General features: G+C 35.7%; 1 protein-coding gene across 2 annotated transcripts; it reads left to right on the top strand.

The window, feature by feature from the left end:
* The first annotated feature begins 2184 nt into the window (after positions 1 to 2184).
* LOC149534765 (structural maintenance of chromosomes protein) lies at positions 2185 to 17740 on the top strand. Of its 2 annotated transcripts, none has more exons than XM_089805637.1 (5): positions 2185 to 3116; positions 4136 to 4375; positions 16391 to 16486; positions 16716 to 16823; positions 17101 to 17740. In XM_089805637.1, the coding sequence occupies exons 1-5, from the start codon at positions 2448 to 2450 to the stop codon at positions 17356 to 17358; spliced, it is 1371 nt and encodes a 456-aa protein (XP_089661763.1). In that variant the 5' UTR covers positions 2185 to 2447; the 3' UTR covers positions 17359 to 17740. The 2 variants fall into 2 exon arrangements, with proteins under 2 accessions (XP_089661763.1, XP_089661764.1); XM_089805638.1 differs by having other exon boundaries at positions 2193 to 3116; positions 4136 to 4324.
* Positions 17741 to 23007: the final 5267 nt, after the last annotated feature.

The following is a 23007-nucleotide window of genomic DNA, read 5'->3' as shown; positions in this document are numbered from 1 at the left end:
TTTAGACATTTCTTTGACCTCATATTCAAATAGAGGATTCTTAAAATTTGTGTAACCTTTGTTTGTCATGAATTGATCCACTCCAACTTTTTTATTGTCATTGAGTTCTTGAATGACGTGCTTTGATCTCATGCAATTTTCAATTTTGTGACCTTTATTTCTATGGTAGTCACAATAGTGATCATCATTTCATCACTTAGGTTTTACATTAGATTCATAGGGTCTAGAGTTGTCTGTCAATGTGATGATCTTGTTTGTAACTAAGGTCTTAAGCACCAAATCATATGTGTCTCCTAAAGGTGTGAATTTATGCTTAGGTTTTGATACCCATTTGGGTTTGTCTCTAGAGTTATTGGATTTGTTTGAGTCACTAGTGTTGGAAGCCTCTTGTTAATTTGTTATTTAGATATCACTATTCAAGTTTAAAACAAGTTCCTTGGGTTTGGGTGCATCAATAACACCATCATTGATCATATTCTTCTTCTTATTCCAGGGTTTGTTATTGTCTTTACCATTAAAGGAGTTGTTTCCATTGTTGAATTTATCTTTGTTCAATGTGATCTCACCCTTTTTGACCAAAACACCTTCAATACAGAAAGTAATCTCTATCATAGCATCAAATGTAGTGAAGGGTTGTTTCCCAAGGTCATTGTATAATTTGGGTATAATATTGTTGAAAAATATATCAATCTTTTCATTTTTAAGAAGTTATCATGGGTAGCGCACGAGTGTAACTTCCTCCATCTTTGTAGGAATATGACAAAGAATTCTCCTTGTTTTTGTTTGATGTTGCACAAATCAAGCATAGTAACTAGACGTTGGATGTTGTAAGAGTAATGTTGGATAAACCTTTGTGCAAGCTCATCAAATGACTTAAGTAAAGGTGATATCTTTGTGAACCATTCCATATCTTGACCACTAAGACTCATAGGAAAGATTCTCATGAAATAAGTATTATCAAGGTATAAAATTGTCTAATGTGATTACGAGGGTCATCATTTCCATCATACTTGTCATATTTAGGAATCTCAACATTACATAGAAAAGGAAGCATATACAAACTCTCGTCAAAAGGCAAAGCACATATGGGCTCACTTTCTTGATCAACACCAATGGATCAAGGTTTCTAAATGTCTTGGAAACCTTGAGGTGAGCCTCTTTGTTATTGAGGTAGAAAGAGGTTTTGTGGTTGAGAGGTGGATCTCTTTGGAGGTTTTTCCTTTTGTTATTGGAACTTGAAGACCTTGGTCTCCCAATATTGTACAAGGTTAAGATGTGGGAAGTTGTGGATAATTTTCGTGGTCTTGTTATCTTATGTGCCCCTCCTGAGTGGTAGTGTGTTGTCTTTGGTTTCTTTTGGCATCTACATTGTAATACTTCTCCACAATTTTTTGGCTATGTTATTTAAAGGTCAAGCTCCTCATGTGGTTGCATTGTAATCAAAAGCTTAGGAAGTAGACCAATATTTAGTATAAGTAACTTCACCACTTATAACTTGGGGAAGTATATGAGTATTATAACTATACTTCAATAACTAGAGGGAGTGTACTAATAGTCATTACAGCTATTGTTGTGATCTATCAAAATTATACTTCAATATCTTGAAGTATTATAACTATACTTCATTAACTTTAGTAAGCGTACTAATAGTCATGATAGCTATTATTGTGACTTCTCAATGACACCACGCTCCTAATTAATATTTATTGAACTATTATCAATAAATAGATTTTTTTTGAATTATTATTAGTACATAGAATTTTTTTTTTTAAAATTTAAAAAGAGGGATAAATGCTTTGACTTGGAACTATGAACTAGTGAGGTCACAAACGGGGGACATCATACCTATTAGATTTGAACCTTGATGGCAAGGATAACAACTCAACAATTTAACATCACATGTACATACAAAATATATTAATGAACTTTTAACTTTATAGTTTTATTTTTATTTTTATAAAAATAAAATGAACTTTCATATAGTTCTCACAATTTAATTATGTTTTATACAAACAATACTCCGAGCATTAAATTTAGACCCGGCCGCATGGAACCACCCCTATGGAACCTAGAAACTAGTGACAAGTGGCAGGAGAATGAGGAGGGAATTGATTGGTGAGTGGGCGGGGAGGAAAGAGGGAGAACGTGATCTCCACTAATACAAAACAAGACGGCATCAAATTTGAATTTGTAGCTGTACAAAAAAAGTCCGCTCAAACTTGAAACCACTCAAATCTGCCTCGGAAACATATGCTGCTCCTTCCATGCCATTCCCAACATTCTTGCCCAGTCAATCTTATTCCAAATACCCTCCTTCCTTACTTCTATCTTCTCATCACTACCTCCCAGACATGACATGTCTCTTACCTTGATCAAATAATCCTGTCCCTTCAGCCGTTGAATCACACGCTCTAGCAGTTTCTTCTTGTGAGTGATCAGCTGCAGCAATGGCGAACAGAGGCAGTAATCGATATCAAAGCAATGCTTTGCCTAACATAATAACAACTCCAATGGATGGGCGCTCCTCTGTTTCCTCCCATCACTCGGACAGCTCTTGTATCACAGTTAGCTCAGCGGACAGGAGAGGATCTTCTGTGAAGCGCCTGGTGAAGAGCCTCAGCAACAGGTACACTTCTTCCCCTTCTGCAACCAAAGACAAAAGCCTTTCTTCGTCTTCATCTAGGAAGGAACTACCCACATCGAAAGCATCCTCTGCCATTGTCAAGTCCAAATCATGTATCACTCCCTCCAATTCTAAACCCAAGCCTGATACCCACAACATGACTTCTCTGGTCAAGAAATTTATTGACACCAAAGCCAAGCCTCTGCCGCATAGTGCCAACTGTGTTGTTATTCCCACGGATTTCATTGCACAGGATCTAAAGAAAGCTTCCGCCAAGGCCAATAAATTCAAGAGCTTACAGGAAAAATTGCTGCATAGAGTGTCAGGGAAGTCTGCCGGGAGCCATGGTCAGAAGAAAATGTTGACTGACTCCAAGGTCACTCGTCCTTTGTCTGTGGTGCTTAAGAGTGAGCAGGAACTTTTGCAGCAGAATAGAGAGTACCAAATCGAGATAGAGGAGCTGCAGACCGTGCTTGCAAGCAAGAATGCAGAGGTCAGTCTTTAACCCTGCCTTTTTTTTTCTCGTGTAATGTTTGCATTCCAAATGATGATACGGTTTTAGTTGAGTCGCTGAAATAACTTATTTAATTGGCTTTGAATTGCATGATCCGTATATTTATGAACCTTTATGCATATTTATGAAGAGGATTGGCCTTTCAGACTAGTGGGTACTTTCTTGGCTCCAGAATACTGTCCATTAAGGTTTTGTCTGGTCCAAGTTCTTAGGAAAAGCCGTCTATTTAGTAATGTCTAGTTGAGACTGTTAGGCATTTACTTTTGTCAATGCTGGCGTGCCTCCTCCTGCAAGGTCTAATCCTGGCTTTAAATGAATCATCCGGTCAGAAGTGAGAAACGTATACACACTACTGGAAAGTTTCTCAACAGCTGGCATTTAAGACTATAGCCCACAACTTCACCACTTCAAAATAGAAAAATAAGTTCAAGGATGCAGAGATTTGAGCTCCAAAATATTCATACGCCAGATTTTTAGTTCCTTTGTTTTTCTGATTTTGGGTTGTTACATGCTGTTTGGGGTTTATCTTGGAATGCAACCTTACTGCTCTCCTCACATCATTGACACTGACCTCAGCGACATGCCATTCATAGTCAAAATGTTTTTTTTGGATGTTCAATACGGGTATAAATGCAGAGGGGTTTAAAAGAAAATTTGCACTTTGAAAACTGTGCACTCTAGCAACAGTGGATGCAACAAATTATCCACCTTGTGCTCAAAGCACTTCAGAGGATGTGCATTCTATTCAGTAAGCCGGGGATAATGATGATAACGCTCACATTTTCAGTGCATTTGCAATATATGAGGTTTTCGCTCACCATAATGAAGAACAAGATCTTTCATCTTAAGGCTATCATTTTAGTGGTGCATTAAACTTTTTGATTGCAATTTATCTTTTTAATAATTTACTAAGTTGCATTTTACTACACTTTGAAATGCTATTTCTGAATCTGAATTCATTTGTCACTATTAGAAATGCTTTTCTTGCATTTGAGCAGGTGGAGGGGTTACGAAGCTTGGGAATCATGCTGAAGGAGTTGTGTTCAAAGCAACAAAATGAAATAAAAGCACTTAAAACCTCATTTCCTTCATCTAAGAAGGACTCTTCTCAACTGCATGAGCTTCTAGAGAAACAGGGAACAGAGCTAAAGCAAGCTCGCCTTGTTATTCCCAGTCTTCAAGAGCAGGTGACTTCTCTCACAGAACAGCTCAAATCCCTTGCAGAAGGCCTTGCTGAGGTAGGTTTGTCTTGCTGCTCAGAAACAACTACAAGATTAGTTTTTGTATGCTTTTTTTGATGTGATGCCTGCCCGCTTTGTGCGTGAGCTATGGTAATTTAATTTGTATTACAATTCTCTCTTGTCTTTTTCACCATATTTTCCTTAAGATTTCAAAATGCTTTTTCTTGCATTTAATTTTTAAAATGGAAATATATTTTTTCAATGTATTAATCAGATACCCATGTCCACCTCTGATTGCATACATTTTGATTTAACTAAGCTTTTTAATCCTCATAATGTGCAAGTACACTTACTTCAAATCCCAGAGTATTTGACAGACAAGCATAAGCTGGCTTACTTGACGATACAATGACAACTGTTGAAGGAATCAGCATGGAACTGCCATTTTAAATTTGATACAAGAGTGTATAAATCTATAATTATTTGAATTTTGAATCTACAATGACCGGTGATTGCATACATTTACTTGTGGATCCACAATTTTCCCTAGTATTCTTGGATTTTGTTTGTGACATAATGAGGATTTCTATGGAGGTCAATATATTTGCTTCTTCACTTCGAGAATTAGCCTCTTTCAAATATTGAAAATCTTTACAATCTTGATGTACTATTACCCTGTCATATCCCTACCTTAGCTACGTCGACTCAACAGTTTTTTAAAAGTGCTTTTAAACACTAATGAATATATATAATAATATTATTTATGCTGGGCCGACCCAGACTCACTTTTGTGCAACTCTGAATCTTTTTAATTTTGTCCACCCTGGATTGTTTTTTGGGTGCCAACATTAAATCAATTAAGTATAACTCATTATTTGAGAGTTGGGTAAGATATACTAGAGTTTGATTATGATTTTGGAATATTCTTTCTGTAGATGAAGGTAATAGGCAATCTATCTTTTCAGATCATTCCAACATCCAACAATGAAGGCATTCTAATGAAAACACTTGCAAAACCAAATATCAATACTGGAACACACATGCACTAAAATTGAAATCTCACTCCATTGCCCTCTTATCTATCAAGATCTCGTTTTCAAATATTGATGCTCTTAGAAGCACACACACGAGAAGCTATGAAGAATGAAGATTAAAATGAATGCAAAGATGAACAAAGATGCAAAGATGCATGATCAAAAGATATAAGATGCAAGATTGAACTAGGTTGCAAATAAGCTAGAAAGAAAAGATCACTAAATTGCTATAATGGATGCTAAGACTGAAAATATCTCATGCTTAATATAAATCTTCTTAGCAGCACATGCACAAGAAGCTACAACAAATAGAGATTCAAAGATGAATGATCTACAGATGCAAAATGCAAAAGAAACTAGGATGCACATAAAGCTAGCATGCAAAGAGTGTGTGAGAAATGGTTGCAAATGGTGAATGTAAGCAATAATGAATGTAAAAAATGGATGAAAGGAAATGAGAAGGGGCATTGCTTACATAGATGTGTTGCATGGGATTTAGGTTGCAGGAGGAATGTGGGATAAAGATTGGTATATGAAATTATAAGCGTTAACCTCACATGTTGTAGGTGGATGTAATTGCTTGAGGTGGAATATGATAAATAGAGAATGTAGAGGATGTAAGAGGGATTTAGGAAAATGGATGGTATATGCATTATTTAATGAATTTAATAGAGAAATATAATGAATGGAATTTTATTTAATGGATAATAGAAATATTATAATGAAAAGTATGATTAATGGTATGATATTAAAATTTAATGGAGAAATATCAAGGTTGGGTGGTGACAAGGGAACTTAGGTTACAGGTACGACTAGTTTTCAAAATCGGGGACAGGGGTACTTGGGTACATCAATTTTTAATATAATTTAATATTAATAGAAAATCTAAAAAAGGAGTCGTAACAATGGTATTTCAAAACAAGAACAGTGATAAAGTTTGCATATGTGATGTATTGTTTTCAATTTCAGATTTGCAATATGTTTGTAATAATAATATATGCTAAATGTTTAGATGCATAACAGAGAAGACAGACTTCAAATATGAACAAGAAGATTGTATTCATATAACAATGACATATTGCAAAAGATAAACTTCTGACTTGAACGATAATAAAGTTTACTGTTAATCAGTATTGTATCAAAGTTTCAAATTGTTTATGTATTGAATTAAGCCTGATAAACAACAAGCTTATACACAAACAAAAAACCGAAATAAGAATAAACAATCTTAATCAAGTTGCTTAGCTATAGTGCTCTCCACTGAGTACCTTGTACTTGGGTATGTGTCCTAGGGGTGTGGGTATGCGTAACCCATGTAACCTTGAGAAATATGGATAATAAATATAATGAATGATAAAGATGTTATTATAATGATATAGATCCACCTTATTAATGGGAAAATTGATATTGATGCAAGAGGACAATTTTTACGTGTGTATACTTCTGAGACTGCTGTTGGGATGTAACCCTAGTATACATCAAGGTTTGGGTGAAAAACCTGATCTTATCTAATCAAGCTTTCCATTCAATTTGCATTTCCATATTTAAGAATCATTCCTAAAGTGTATCTATACTGGGAGGTGTAAAACCATTCTACGAGTGTTGGAGAGGCAATCACTAATGGCACCAGGAACCAGGCCACCCCTATCGCCTAGCTGGTTATTTTGAAGAACTTGTGCATGATTATAGGTGACATTAAGAGTGAATAACAGGCTAGGCACCAACACACAGTGATCAGTAAATCTGAAACCTTATATCTGCAAATTGCTGCTCTAGGAACCTCAACCACATCTACTTTCAGGACTGCTAGACCCAACACAGAAGAATTTCTGGGCCCATACAATGAAATCAGACTTGTGATTTATATCAGCAATTAAGGTGCCAATACCTTTCAACTTGCTAGATTTTTAACTAGCCATTTTAAGGCTACATTCCACCATACCTTTCAACTGGCCAGATTTCTAACTAGCCATTTTGGGTCTGCACCAAACCCAATAGGCCACAGTTGAGCAATAGTCTTCCCAGGAACCCTGTTCACTACTCAGAAGAGTCTTCAGAAAAGAATGGATTTCAGATCTTGGGCAAGCCCTAACTGTTGATATAGCCATTAAAAGCAGATTCTGATTCACCACAGTGCATTCAGAATTGCAGATCAAAATCCTCATGCACACAAAGAGTCAAAGTCAGATCAGGAGTGTGAGGAAGACATAAAGTAGGCACTTGTAGAAAATTTTAGGGGAATATCTTTCAGTCTTTTGTGTTTTGAAAATGAAATGAACTTACTAGTGTTGTTGATATTCCAGGCTAAACTGACCTGGCTCCTTTCACTCTAGATTTTCTAACTATTTGCATTTATCTGAGGGTTTGAAGTGTCACTCAGCTTATATATAATGCATATGTATATGTATGCAGTGAATTAATTTGTATTTCATAGGGTCCCAAACACAAATATTTGTGCATTATCCAAACATAGTTTTAGGGATGTTTTGCCTTGGCCTCTTCATGCACACATCTTCATTGGCCATAGGAGATATGTCCTTGATTTGATCCAGTTTACTGAGATAGGTAACCTAAATCTATGCTTTCTCTCTTCTATATTGCTAGCTGTTGAAGTGGATAGATGTGGAACAAGATAAATTTCAATATAAATCATCAAAAAATCAACATTCAAGCATCTTTCTTTTGTAATCCAATTTCATGCTTAAAAAGTGTAGCAGCGCAAGGGAAGCGTAGGACAACACTTAAGCAATTTGTGCCTTGATTGGATGCATTGAAAACTAATCAAGAGTCCTTTTGTAGTAGATGAATTGAATTCAATGTCTTGAGAAGAACAAAGCTAGATGTTGTGGAAGACAAGCTTGGATAAGTTTGCCAAAACCGATAATCTGACAAATCTAGATTGAGAGATAGAGAAATCTTCATCAAATCTAATAAATGGACGCTCTATTTTAACCAACTTCTTAATTAGACCAAGATCCCTCATAACTATTTCGAGATTATACATATGAAACCATATTGAAAGATTTAGTTACAGAGACAATAGTTGGATAAAGAAAGAGCTAGGGGCAAACAAAAACACCACTATTTCCATAAAACTAAGGACCATTATTCTACATTGAATCATGACATGCCTTATTTTGAAACTTGACCAAAAAGAAATTGTTCTCCAACAAAGAGGGAATGATTTGAAATGTTGTTGCATTGCATTTTCATCCATTAAGTTAAATTATATTTGTTAGAAATTATTTATAATTATATTTAAAAATACAAATTGATTTTTATTATTTCAATATATACTTGCAACTAATTGAGGGTTCTTTATTAGTGCTCACCCTTGTAAATTTTAAGCGCAAAGACAAACGCAAATATTTTGGAGGCAATGAAAGATGAATAATTGTGACCTAAAACAACTTGACCAATAGAAACATTAGAATAGGACTAGACACTTTTATCTAGGCATCTTTTGATGGATACAAAAAGAAGTCCCATGAGAGCCAAAAAAAATCCCTAGCTAAAGAACCTACATCAAAGCCAACATCACAGAAACACTATGATAGATCAATGCATCAGTAGGCTTGGATTTGTCATCTGTCAACTGTAGTAGCCATTTGTGTCCTTGTTTCAAGGGAAGTTCTCCTCTTGACATAAACATTGTTATATTTGGGAATTGCAAGTAGGTGTAAAGCCTCAAATCTTCTAGGCATCCGTCTTGCAAGATGACTTATGACACATCCTAGTATCGTGTCAAATCTTGATTGATAGCATGTGATCAAAGTTGTTTGCTTCTTAGAAAAAGGACCAAATCTCTTGGAAAAGAGACTTAATCTCAACCTTCCACTCCTAGTTTGGATTGTATTTGCTTCAAACATCCCTTCCTTTAAATTCAAAATGTTTTCCCCCTAAAGGAAAATGAGACCTTAAAAATCATTCTTTAGTTTCCTCCTTCAATATCTTGGCTCTCAATTTGTTAATTGCGATTCTCCATGATTAACACTTTGGTATGGAGGACACTAGTGTTGGTTAGAACATTTGTGCCCAAAATTTCTTTTCATTGATCTTAGCATGACATTTTTTGGGATAAAAAAGGTTCTTAGGTAGCAACATAAGGTGACCCCACCATAGTGTGAATGTCGTGGAGAATGGTAAATTTGCATGTTGGATGCTAATGTGTTGCCAACATTTTTTGATAGAAGTAAGGGTTTGTTTGGTTCGTGGAATTGTAGAAATTGAGATTTCTACAAACCTCAAATTAGCCATATCAAGAATTTGCCAATCTTCAAAATCATTTTTGGAATTTTAGTATAACCTTTTGGTTCACTTGGAAGATGAGTGGGAAGATACATTTTTATGCATTTGTTTCCTCAAATTGGATTTGGAATTAGACTTTTTGAAGTGTTCTAAATGCCTTTTCCAATAAGGTTACCAACAGTTTGCTGCTTGTGTGAGATGGGAGTTGCGTAGTAGGTCTTATAATATCCTTCAGAGGAGTATGGTAATTTGTTATCAGTGTTGGAAGCATGAAAATGGGACCATGAACAACCTTTGCAGCAGATGCAATACGACAGATCTAGGGCCAAATTCAACAATCTTTGCTAGCTTTCAAACTGGGATTGTCAAAAATGGGAGCCAGGGATCAATATAAGGGCATCCATTAACGCATAACAGTGTTGGGAAGTGTGATGATATATACAATTTGCAGATCCCGTCATGTACAATGTAGAAGCAGAGGCGTTGTGTTTGTTTAGATTGATTACTTTAAAGAAATGTGATCTCATGATATTGATTGCAGAATACGCACAAATAGTTTTTGTGGAAAAGGTGCTCGAAACTTTAATAATGACTTACTAAAACTAAAGTATTCTTCACAAACCCACGCCAAAAATGAAAGTAGAAAAAATGGTAAACACACCTTGTTGAGCATATATGTCAACAAAAGAAATGGTAAATGCAGAGCAAGAGTAAACTTCGAACCAATATGAACACGTAGAGCAAAGTCAGAACCAATATGAAAACGAAAACGATAATTTTTTTAGGTAAACAATGTTGTAGTTGTGGGCTCCAAAAAAAATCCAATATAATTTTATTACACTCCTCAAAAAAGTGTAACTAGGCTACAATTATCAATTTTAGGTCTGGAGAGGGAAGTGTAGTAATCTAATTTTGAGGCAAATTTAGAAGTCCGATATTCTAATTCTATTTTGTTGTTTTTGATACAAACACAAAATTTTTCAAATTCAGATTATGCAAATGTCATTTTCAGTCATCTTCCATGAACCAAATGGACCCTAAAGGATTGATTGGGGCCCTCAAACATGGAATAAGAATATGAACAACAATCAATACAATTAAAACTGGTGGACAAGCACCGATTTGATAGAGTTAATCTACAAACTAGAAGCGTTAAGGAATTTGAATGAACACCCACAAAACAAGTGACCAAACAAGAATGTTAAATCAAAAACTTTACAATATTGAATAGAACAAATAAGAGTATTGCTACATGTAAGACTTGTTGGAGATATAGCTTCAGGAGATACCTTTCTCCAAATTTCTACAAAAATTTTGTCTCGCTTTTTAGTATCATGTCTCGATGTTTAAAGTCTTTCAACAGTGGTAATCTTCAAATGATCACTCGAGTAAGGACAACGAAGGGCCATGCATTGCTATGGTAACAACAAACTTTTCATTGTTAAAGACAATGAAGAGTCCACCTCCTTGTTTTGTAGAGACTGTATATGCTATAATTTTTTTTTAATTGTTTTTGGGAACTATCATGGATGATGAATAATTAGTAGTTATTGCATTTAATCGACTAAGCGAGTCTTTTGAGTACTGCATTAATTAGAATTCTATTTATTTATAAATAAAGGAACATTTGTGTGGCGTGTTGTGTTCTCTATTTTTGTTGTTTGTGTTGTTTATCATATTTATGATCTTAAAATCAACAATACTCACATTGATTACTACGTTTTTTAAAACATCTCTAAGTTAAATCAACCAAACAACCTTTATCCAATGCATGGGCATTAGTTTGATATACTTATCATCAATGGTCATGACATCAACTCTATGTTGTAATCTTAAGTGCTCCCACCAAATATGGTAAGCTCCCAAAAAAGACTTAGGTTTATCCCTTGATCTAGACCCATAGCTTGAGGGTTCATTCATATTAGGCTAGCTTATGTATTCTTGTGGGGCAAAGGTTTTGTAGTTAACACATCAATAGATAAACTAAATCCTCACATCTCATTGAGATCTTTGACCACTCATTAAACCACTCTTACTTATTATTTAATTTAGCTCAATTACAATCTATTCCCTTGAGTTTTCGGGATAGGAATGGCATGGGACAGTGGGATGGGTTCCAGGACGACAAAAAAGTTTGCTGATTTTGTGGACGAGGGGACAGAAAATGGCGACGGTTATGTAACAATAGAAAAAGTGAAAATGTAGAGAGAATTTAAAATATCTATATGAAAACATGGATAAAGCGTGTACTTATACATAATAGAACCTTAAAATATAAGAATCAACAAAATTTATATGCCAAATTTGTGTTACTTTGAGAGTTAAAGTCTAATTTGTTCTAGAAGTTAAAGTCCCCTAGGTGTCCCCAAGTCTTCAAGATGTTTTAGGGACGGGGACAAGTGAAAATATAATGGGGACCTGTCCTAGGGTAACATTGATTACAATACAATAATGATAGATACATTCCAGTCAAGCAATGGTTTCATATCACTCCAGTGTACAAACATATATAAAATCACATACATCATGACTCATGTTCATGAAGTGGATGCTTAATTCATGTATATATGACATGGCTAACTCTTGCTTGTGTCACATATACATTGTGTCTAGCTCATATACACCTCATTGGTACACAAGATGATTAACTTAGGGATCACAATGTGAATAATTCACACATATAGCACATATACAGAATCTAGTAATTCATGCATGTATCATATATACCTAGTGTAATTAGCTCATGCATACAACACAATATGAATAATCTAAGCATCACATGTTCACATAGAGATTTGACTAGCAAAGAGAACATGGTTGTGACGTTTTTGTAAACATCTTTTTCTCTGTCTAGTTCACCAACACACAAGCCCTTAGTACATCCTAGTCGAAAAGAGGAATTTGGGTGCATTCCATATATTGTAGGCCCCATTCCTTTTCCTGATCTATTGCCATTTTGTGATGACTAGCAAGCATCCTACTTTGCTTCTTGTTGTCATTGGCAAAGGAATACAATGTGCACAACTCATGAGACCATTCTTAGACAAGTACGAAGTGATTAATTGACACACGTACTAAAAAACTAGCAAGAAGAAATGAACGTGACCATTGCATGGCACTTACCTTTTAATTACTCCCAACCACAAAAATGAATGTTTGTGCATCTCATACTACATTGTGGGTCCCATCCCTTTTTTCATTTCTTTCCTAGTTGTGATGATGAGCAAGTATTCCATACTTGTGGTCATCATTGAGTAAGGTGTAAATGTAGCAACACGCATCACATAAGCTCATCAGGAAGATTTCCATAACTTGTTGAACCATTTGAGATAGTGGTTCCTAACATCTATCACCTGTATGCCATTGGCAAAAGCTGAACCAACTTGGTATAGCGCTCTTGACATCTACCACTTGCATGGTAATGGTGAATCCTAAGCGCTATCATACCAAGGGTAGATTTAGGCATTTGATACTAAACCATTAAGATACAATGGTTAGCTCCTAGCATTTGTTGCCTATATGGTGTTGAGGATAGTTGGCTAAATTGCACTTGTATTTGACTTGGTTCCAACATGTGGGGCCATCTTATAGCCAAGTACACATAATCAGGACATCGGAAGGATTGACAACATTGGGTGGATTGACTTGGATACATAACACCACAAAGGATCCACATACTCATTCATAAATTCTTATAGGTCTTGGGTTCAAATTATTGACACATAGGTAACATCATGAATCCACATGAATCAATGTCTATCCAAATACATACATCAACTGATAAAGTAATCAATCTTCATTTATTTTATTGGGAAATGTATTTATTATTAGACATAGTAAAATCCATTTTAGCTCTGTTAAACAATAGCCTACAATTGAGTGCATAACATTTTCATGTGCTACCAATCATAATTCATAAATCTTAGCATCCACTATCCACCAAATTGATATATGAGAAAACACCCTACAATATTCAATAATAATTACTGTCAATGATCCACAGTTAGGAAAGGGGGTCATAAGAAACTCGGGCCTAAACTCAACACAGGTTTGAGTACATCTATAGAAAAGATAAATCATTTATACCTATGTTCCATGGAGTTTTGGGGGTTGGGACGGCATGATGTGTTTCCAGTATGGGATACTTGTGGGCCATTTTTTTGGGGCATTAGGGGACAGCTGTTAAAAAAATAGGGGACTTTATTAAAATATAGAGAAATTTCAAATATGCATATCATAACATCAATAAAGCATTCATCATAGACTTTTTAGAAGCTTAATATATGGCATTGGACATGAATGAAGATTTCACATGAGATTCAACAATTTTATTAACAAAATACAAAGGCTTTCATTGTTCAATTTGCATACATATTATGCTTTCATTGGTGTTTATGACTCTGGCATATTGCTTCTCAGAATTTTGACATTTTCAAGTTGCAGCCTTTTGACCTTTGGTTGTATGTACACATTGACAATAAAAACAAAGAAACATTCTGTCAACTCTCAAGTAAATTCTCAAATTAGCTCTAATGTTACATAGTATGGTCTACAACGTGTATACCTTTATAATCAAATATTTTAAATTTTTTATATATCCTTAAATTTTTTTTCTTTTCTTAAAAAATTGCTGTGCCCCAAAAGAAGGCTTCCATCCTGCAAACACATCATGTCATCCCCTGCCATCCATTTCCTGGAAATTCCATGCAACATAGACAATATCAAAAACTAAATAAAGCTTCAAAGTCTTAAAGGATAATCAAAGTAACTGTCAGCCATCAGGTGGCAGTGAGATAAATGTTCATAATGAACCGAAACTATTATAGGAAATAAATAATGGCCTTAACACCAGCAGATAAAATGGGGAAGTCAACACCACTGATTTCTTGACATATTTTGATGAGCTTTTTGAAAACACCTTTTTAAAGCTCAAAAAGACATCTGAAGTGTGGATTGAAATTGATATGTTGTAGCTGAAGTGTTGGGTCAAAATTGATATCTTGCAGGCAATGCATGAGAATTTGATGCATAGCAGAATTTGTAGAATATTGTATGTGCACAACTACCTCAGTCACAGAAAGCAATGAAAGCATCAATTTCCAACCTTTTGTTGAAATAAAGAAAATGTGGTTTTTTTCATTTCGGCTGTCTATAGGTGGCTTGGGCCACATGGGATGGCCAGAAGTCCCCTTACGGTCATCCCTTGTCTATCCCCTAAATCCGCAGTCACTCCCAACCCAAATAATGTTTCGGCATTTCTGTATGCAAAAGGGATGGGCTGGAAACTTTGAAAGGCTGTCACTGTACTGTCCTGGTACCAGCCCAGGTGATGCATCACAGTGTAGCAAAGTAAAGAGTTTCTCACCTAGAAGATCATAATGGCTAAATTCATGATGATGATGAAAAACAAAGTTAGTAGGTTTCCTTGACTCAATCATAGCCATGTAATGTCTGAATTTATCATGCCTTAATTTCTTATAATGTCTTGAGGCTAACCTATCCTAAACTTGCCACTGGTACATGACACAAGGCCATAGTGTTCAACCCACAAGCTTTGATAGTTTTACTTCAGATAAATTTAGAGCCAATCTCACACATTCACATCAAGACAGACCATGATGATATTAACTCTAAAAGTTTATCCAAGATTGGAGTATATTTTGGGAATCCAAACACCAGAAACCTCAGGATAGATACGTTTAAGGATGATGGAGTGTCCTTTATTAGCTCATACCTATACAGTGGAGATATATTAATTGGAAAGATGGGTTCACAATGATTTTGATATGAATTTACCTGTTATTCCCTTGTCCCCAACATTTGATACATAGTCTTCATACTCTCCCTGAACCTGAAACCTGTCTCCTAGCCCCACTTTCCATAACTCTCTGGAAAAGTGCAATTTTATCCATGATGTAGATGATGGCTGCAATCATGCACTGTGAGGCATATCAATTTTACATTCCCACACAACTTGTATGTTTTTTGAGTACTTTACTGCACCATGACATTGACGTTTTTTTTGTAACCTTGTTAGTAATTTTAGCAGGAGTTTTTTGACATTCTGGAGTGAGTCACATATTAAAATTTCAGTTAAGTTTTTGCAAGGCATGATAAGCTAAGGTCCAACTAAAGTAGGTATTTCTTAGCTAACATTATCTGATCTCATTCAAAATCCAAACACATCTTCAACTTCCAAGTGGATTGGGTGACAAAAGAATAAACTGAAGTAGAGACGTAGTCAGAAGGGAGTTAAGAATTTTGCAGACAAATGTTATTCCTGGCATGAGATTGCCTTCCCAAAACTATGATAGGGTTTGTATAAAAGTTATGGGTAAGTTTCCCACAATCAGAAAAATCAAAATGTAGATTAAAATGGTCTTTCTTACAAGGAATCTTGAAACCCAATATTATGATAATGAGTAATACTTTAACATAAAATGTCCACTGTAAGATGGCTCTGCAAACATCTACGTGATATCAAAATGATTGGCATAATAACAGACTAATGCCCTTAGACATAGTAAAATTTCTAAAAGAGTTGAAAATTACTTGAAGAAAATTGTTGGCTCTTGCTTGATGTAAGTTTGCTCAAAATTGGCTGACATTCTTGAGTCTACATGGCATCAAAGATTTTTTTACCTTTTTATTAATTAGATAGTTCTATGATTTATTTGCAACTCAAATTATAGATGAAAATTCTTGATTGCTTGGAGATTATTCAAAAGCAGTTTGCCTTGTATGCTAATTATTTCCATAGGCTAATTCGTTTTGCTTCTTTCGCTAATAGGTGAAAGCTGGCAAAGATGCAATGAAGGCATATTTTGATGGACATGTTGCCACCCCCAAAACTCCAGTATCTCATCAGGAAGCTGAGAATTTCAATGTAAGTATCATATACTGAGAAGTTAACTTGGGTGGTTGGTCATGATTTGAGCAATTAGTGATTAATGCCGAGCATAGGAATGTTATTCTAGTATTTTCTTAAGGCAAATTGTTTCTTAGGTTTATTTTCTCGCTCTTCCAAAATGTGGAATACAGTATGATGCATGAAACATGTTTTAGCCTGTGATCCGTACACTGTCAAAAGTTATTGATATGTTTGTTTTGTATAGAATGAAATTTGCACCAGTGAGCCCACAACTCCAGTAAGTCAAGAAGATATGATGCTAAAGGATATGAATCCATGTCTAACCCCATACTATGCGAGAACAAAGTCCCAGGTATGTGAGGGTTTAATGAAGTAGAGAAGACATACATAAATGAATGACAACCAGAAACACCAGTTATTGCAATGGGGCATATTCTGATTTTTGTATTTACCTTATTTACAACAGTTGCTTCTTGGGGAATTTGAGATTTTTATTGGAACTAGTATACTCTTGGCAGCAAATGAATGATCTGGAGGGCACTTAGCAAATATAGTCTAGATGTTGACGTGTGGAGTATGATATAGGTTTATGCAATTGATATTCCTTGGCTACATTCTGTCACCTGCAGGAGCTTGAGGTGATTGGGTATGGCCTAACAGAAGAAGAACAGTTGGCAGAAGCCTTGCACAAGCTTGTTATTGGATCTGAACAGAAACAAGATGTGCTACAAGAACACTGTATAAATGTCCTTCGCAGGTCTATTTCTTTCTCTACAGATTCTGCAAGTCTGAACTCCGGGGCAAAATTGCCAAGAGCAGATGAGAATAGGCTGGGATTTTCAAATCTGCATTGTAAGGCACCAAATCAGAAACTGTGTTGGGATTAGGCAATTGATGAGACTGTTAGGTCGTAACCTGCATGTATATTCTTTAGTTCAATTAAATCGAAGCCTCGTATTAGCCTTTGCAGGCATGCATGAAGAAATTGGTACAAGATGCATGTCTTCTTATTAGTGTTTTTGTTCGTTAATAAAGGAATACCATTTATGTTTTTATGGTTTCCTCAAAAGTCATACACCAATTTGTATTTCGTGGCTCATATGAACCATGGAAGTTTTGACAGTCTTGTCCTTTAGTTGCCAGAAGCTTGGGTTCAGGTACAGAGTCCTGTCTCCATATCCTTATCTCTTGTTGACTATATTTAAATGTATAATATCTGTACTCTTCATCCAAATTAAGTTAGTTGGAAATGATGCCCTTTTTCCTCCATCCCACATCTCTTTATGATCATGTGCAGTTAAGACCTTTCATAGTGGTATTACAATTATCAGAGTGTTTGTAACAAGTTATTAGTGTCTTAGTTTTAAAATGTTAGAAATTATAGTTGATAATTAAAATGTTAATAATTATGACATTGTAATTGTTTTTGATATTAAAAGCAGACCCTTTACAAACTATCAGAGAATTAATAGCAGATTAACAACTGTCAGCAAAGTATTAGCAAAATGGCCATCATCTAAACTTTCCTCTATAAAAAACCATAGATATCCTATGATAGCAAGAATGATAATTTTTTAATTAAAGAAAAAATGTTATAAAGTATGAATAAGCAGAATATGTATTATATTAAATATTTTTAAAGAAAAAATATGGGGGCAGAGAGCTCTTTAGTTCTTTGAAGTGTGAATGAATGTAGTATGACCTGGTAGTGATTGAGATTAATTCAAGTGCACTAAAACACAAACATGTGGCTTGGTTGTAATTGGACCCATGTTATGTCATGACCAAGTTATATTGCGAGTGTGTTACATAGCTGCCACTTTTTGCAATAGCTAGAAAGTTGTGCTATCTACGTGATGATGTGTTCCAAAATTCACTTTTCAATCTTCACGACAAGTTGATTTGAAAACCAAATAAAATTTAAGGACTTGTGAGGACCTCTATTGGTTTATATGAATTGGTCAAACAACTACATATGACGACTCCAGATTTTTCTTTTGATTAGATATAGGTTTTTGGCTGGTATGCTAACTTTATTTGGTGGCTGGTTATAGTTTTTGTTCTATTTGAGGTGTATCCTTGAAAAGGATAGAACTCTAATGTTGGAATGTTTTTATTATTATAAATATTTGATCTTATTTTACAAATTCTTTAGAGAACGTGTCATTGCAGTAAGTTCAATTGCAATGGCTAGAGTGTTGTGTTGTCTAAGTGATGATGTGTTCCAAAATCTACTTCACAATCTTTGACACATTTTCTTGATAATCAAATGAAATTGAAGGACCTATGGAGCATGTATTGATTTATATGAATTGATCAAACAAGTTCATGTAGAAAGGATGACTTTAGTTTTGAGTTCTTATCGAATTTAGGTTTTTAAGGTTTTTAAGGTTTTGGCTAATTAGAAGAAATGACATGACCTATAAGGACCATGACCAATCTTTTTGAATTATCTTACATTCCAAGTGAGGTGAATACTAGAATTTAGGAGTTTGTTGTAGAAGAATGATTGCTGAGAGTTGTTCACATCATGCAACTTATTTTGTACAACGAGTCAATGATCCTATTAGTGGTACTAAATAAAATATTGCTCAACCACAATGAGACAACGTGACATTGTTAATCTATATGAAATCTTGAGATAAGATAAACCAATACTTGTTAATGAATTATTTCTTAAAAACAATTGGCAAATGAGAATGTGTGTATAAGTATTTTATGATTGAGTTGTAGTGTCTATCTACACATGTTTTTGTGTCTTTCAATGTAATGTCCTTGCATCCCCATTTGTGAAGATTGTTGTCTCACCTATTCAAATGACAAGCAGAAAGGCAATACAACTCTAAATTAGTTTTTGATATTAAAAGTAGCGAAAACTAGGGTTTTGTCCCTATTACAACAAACCCAAAAGGATAAGTAAGAGAAAATTAGGAACATGTTAACAACACACTAGGAATATCAAAAACTATCTAGACTATAACAACTTGTACTAAACATGTAATCTATACTAACATATCTTCTAACAGTCTTACTATAAAATTCACTAAACATATTCCTACCATCCCACAACATGGCCAACCTTGGACAAATAGTGGTATCATTGCACAAATCAATGTTTTCTTGCTACCCCAAGGAGGAGCTTCACATTAGGAGGATGTAGTGCCCACCCATGGTTTACCTTTTTGTTATGTGTCTTGAACTCTTTTAGGCATATTTTCATGCATGTGCTAGTTTCAAATATATTTGATTTACAGTTATATGACATCATTCCATGACTTGATTTTATGTCTAGATTGAATACTTTCATAATGATGATGCTTTAAGGGCTTCTAGTTAGTAATTGCAATTGCTTTCATGATGATGTCTTACAATGTGTCTTTAAAAAATGATGATTGTGTATTCATGAATATGAATATTTATATAGAAATATGATATTCCTTGTGCTCATGATTAATTATGGTACTCATCCCATACTTGCATATGTATGGTGTGCATGTTTGTTTTACTTTTTTGTTTAACGTGTCTGTCTCCTTGCCATTGGCTATTATATATATATAAATAACATGTTTGATGTGGTTAAGGGAGTCGTAGTCACCTGCTAGTCGATATATATATATATATATATATATATATATATATATATATATATATATATATATATATATATATATATATATATATCATCATCATCATCATCATCATTTATGTAGGATTTTCCTAAATTGTCAGGATGAGCGTGCCTTATTACAAATACTCAAATGGTGAGAATGGGAAAATAATGATTATGTCCAATCCTAGTCATAACCTAAATACTTGTCTTGCAAGGAGGGCTCATAACTTGACTGTTTACTCTTTTTAATACCCATAAGTCTTTTGTGCATGTGTGATTTGATTCTTGCTATGGTTGATTTTCCTTATGCATTTCTTGAGGTTTGACTTTGTGATTTGCTTGATAGACTAGTTATTTATGATTCTTGGATCGATCGTTGATATTTGTTGGTGTAAATTAGTACTTTACTATTTACACTTACTTAAGTTTACTTAGGTTAATGCATTATTTAATTATATTGCATTATTTTATTATTTTTATTATGAGACACTTAGGAGTTTGTGCAACTTTGTGATTTGTCATACTGACAACACAGGAGTATGCACCTTTATTTGAGCACATGGTGTCTACAACACTGTTTTGCGTGTTCCACTCTTCTAGGCTTATCCTCTCGTCACCGCACTTACTTCCGTGCTTAATGGAGGATAATCCATATTTGGGGGATATGTGCTTGGTTGTTTGACACTTCATGGTGCTAACTTCTATGCATTCTAGAAGTTCTCCTGTAGCCTTTATAATTAGGCACTCCTAGTGTATTAGCATCACATTCTGAACAGAGCAATGTATTCGGACATACTCTGATTAATTGATCATATCCTTCTTTGGTCTACTGTGTGCTTGTGTTTGAGTTCTTAGTTCTTGGGTGAATTTTGCCCTTAAGCAAATTCTTACATGGTATCAGAGCTTGGAGACTTTCTCTTCACAAGCCGTTCGAGACCTCTTGCATGCTTCATCACCTCAGCCTGAATCCGGAGTGCTGCAGAAATTGGGAGCGTCCAGCATCAGATCTGACCTCTCCATTGCATCCAGTACGCTGAATCGGTAAAAATCGACTATAAGCAAGCCTACTTTGGCTCAAAGTCGACCGTGAGGCAAATTTTTTTTTACAAATCAGAACCCGAAGGCCCGATTTGCGGTATGGGTATGGTCTTTTTCACAGATTTATGATTAATTTCAGATTTGCAATTTTTCTCTGTAATTTCCGTCATATTTTCGTCAAATTTTCAGAATTTATTTGGCCCTTTTTGGGCATAGTACAGAGGAAAAAATTTTGACAGATCCGGACAGTCACACCCGGATCTGCCAATTTGGAGGATATTTTTATTATTTCGCAGGGTATTATTAAACATCTCGCAGATCAAGTCCGATGTTTATACTCCCCGCTTGAACCTCTCTCCAACCGGCGGCACAAGCCCAACAAATCCTTCCGGCGTCGTTGTGTGTTTCTTGGCAGTCTCCCGCCTGTCTGCGTTTCCCGACAGCGATAGTCTGCAACACGAAAACTGGCAAAAATCGCACATCCGACAAACGGTGCTTGATTTTCGACCTCGGCATTTCTTTTTTCAGCTCGATCCACGGATTCCAACGTTCGTAGAGCAACATCCGGCGACCCGCACAGCGACGACAAGTTCCAAATTTTCGGCGCGATTTGCAGTGTTTTCTCTGGCACCAGTTCGTGAGCTTTCGGCGAGGGTTTGCAGAGTTTTCCGTCCGCTGCTATAGTCCCGGCAAGCTTTACAGTGGTTTTTCGCGGTTTTTCTAAACCCACCACGCGGTATTACTGTCATTCCAAACCGCAGACCTCCCAATACTCACCCGACACTTGGCGCCAAGTCAGCACACGTCGGACACCACCGGTACTGCCACATCATCACGTGGAAACCAGAACTACGGATCTGCCACATCATCCTGTGGAAAATGGTTCTATTTGCCACGTCATTTGTACGGATTGCCACGTGCATGTCTGTACATCACAGTCAGCCAGACACGCCAGCTTGGGCACATTTTTCTTGCTGACGTCATCATTTTAACGGCCTAAAATTGACGCCCTTATGAACGTCATTTCAAGGCGTTTTAGAACTGCGTTGATGGCTGTTTGACCGTCAAATTTAACTTCGCAGTTTCTCCTCAGACCCCTCTCCAGATTGCTTTTCAATTTGGCAGCCTGACTTTGCGAGCTCGTATCTTGGTCATTCGAACTCTGATTCAGGTGCAATTTTTTTTGAAATCAGGTAGAATTTCCTGAATTTTTTAGTGGTGGTATTATTTTCTATTTTTGGTGCACGGATTGGTCAGAATTTGCATCTTTTGGTGACTGTACCTGCTTCATCCAGCATTTTGCAACTTGAAACGCTCCGTACAGGCACATCCGGACTCCTTTTTAGGTTCTTTTTTTTTGAAAGTGCGTATTTTTTCATCTACTTTCCAGATCTGTATTCAGATTCTAGGGTTGTGTGGACATATTTGTCACTTTCTGAATTAGGACATTTGAGTCTTTGGCCTCAAGCGGCAGTTGCATCTAGCAAAATCAGTAGTCTACTTTGTTCTTTTTAGACTAGTGGACACACCACATTTCACATGCCAACAACATCTTTTTAAGGCGGGGGGGGGGGGGGGGGGGGGGGGGTTCCTTGTTTTGTGGAGGTTCTTTTGATTGATCCATCATGGAAGAGGACGATTTGATTGATTTGCAACCAGACAACTATCAGGAATGGAGTCAACTAATGGCCAGATATCTCTCTCAGCATAATGCACTACCATATGCGCTTGATCTTGAGTATACTGTTGCTCAAGTTGACATCCTTCTAACTATTCTTTGTCGCTATATGGATTATAAAACTATGAAAAAAATGTTCAAAATTAAGTCATCTGATCCATATCAGTTTTGGATGTATCTTTGGGAGACATTTGGAGATCCAGCTATTCC

Source organism: Cupressus sempervirens, chromosome 10 (assembly GCF_028749045.1).
Source record: "Cupressus sempervirens isolate cs-2001-9-10 chromosome 10, ASM2874904v1, whole genome shotgun sequence".
Lineage (NCBI taxonomy): Eukaryota > Viridiplantae > Streptophyta > Pinopsida > Cupressales > Cupressaceae > Cupressus > Cupressus sempervirens.
Note: the sequence above shows the minus strand (reverse complement) of the source record. Positions and strands in the feature narration are given on the sequence as shown.

Bases quoted from the DNA above. Each gene is read 5' to 3' on its own strand.
- LOC149534765 (XM_089805637.1), top strand. From the start codon at position 2,448: ATGGCGAACAGAGGCAGTAATCGATATCAAAGCAATGCTTTGCCTAAC. The intron at 16,487-16,715 runs GTAAGTATCATA...TGTTTTGTATAG, and splicing joins AGGAAGCTGAGAATTTCAAT to AATGAAATTTGCACCAGTGA. The intron at 16,824-17,100 runs GTATGTGAGGGT...TGTCACCTGCAG, and splicing joins ATGCGAGAACAAAGTCCCAG to GAGCTTGAGGTGATTGGGTA.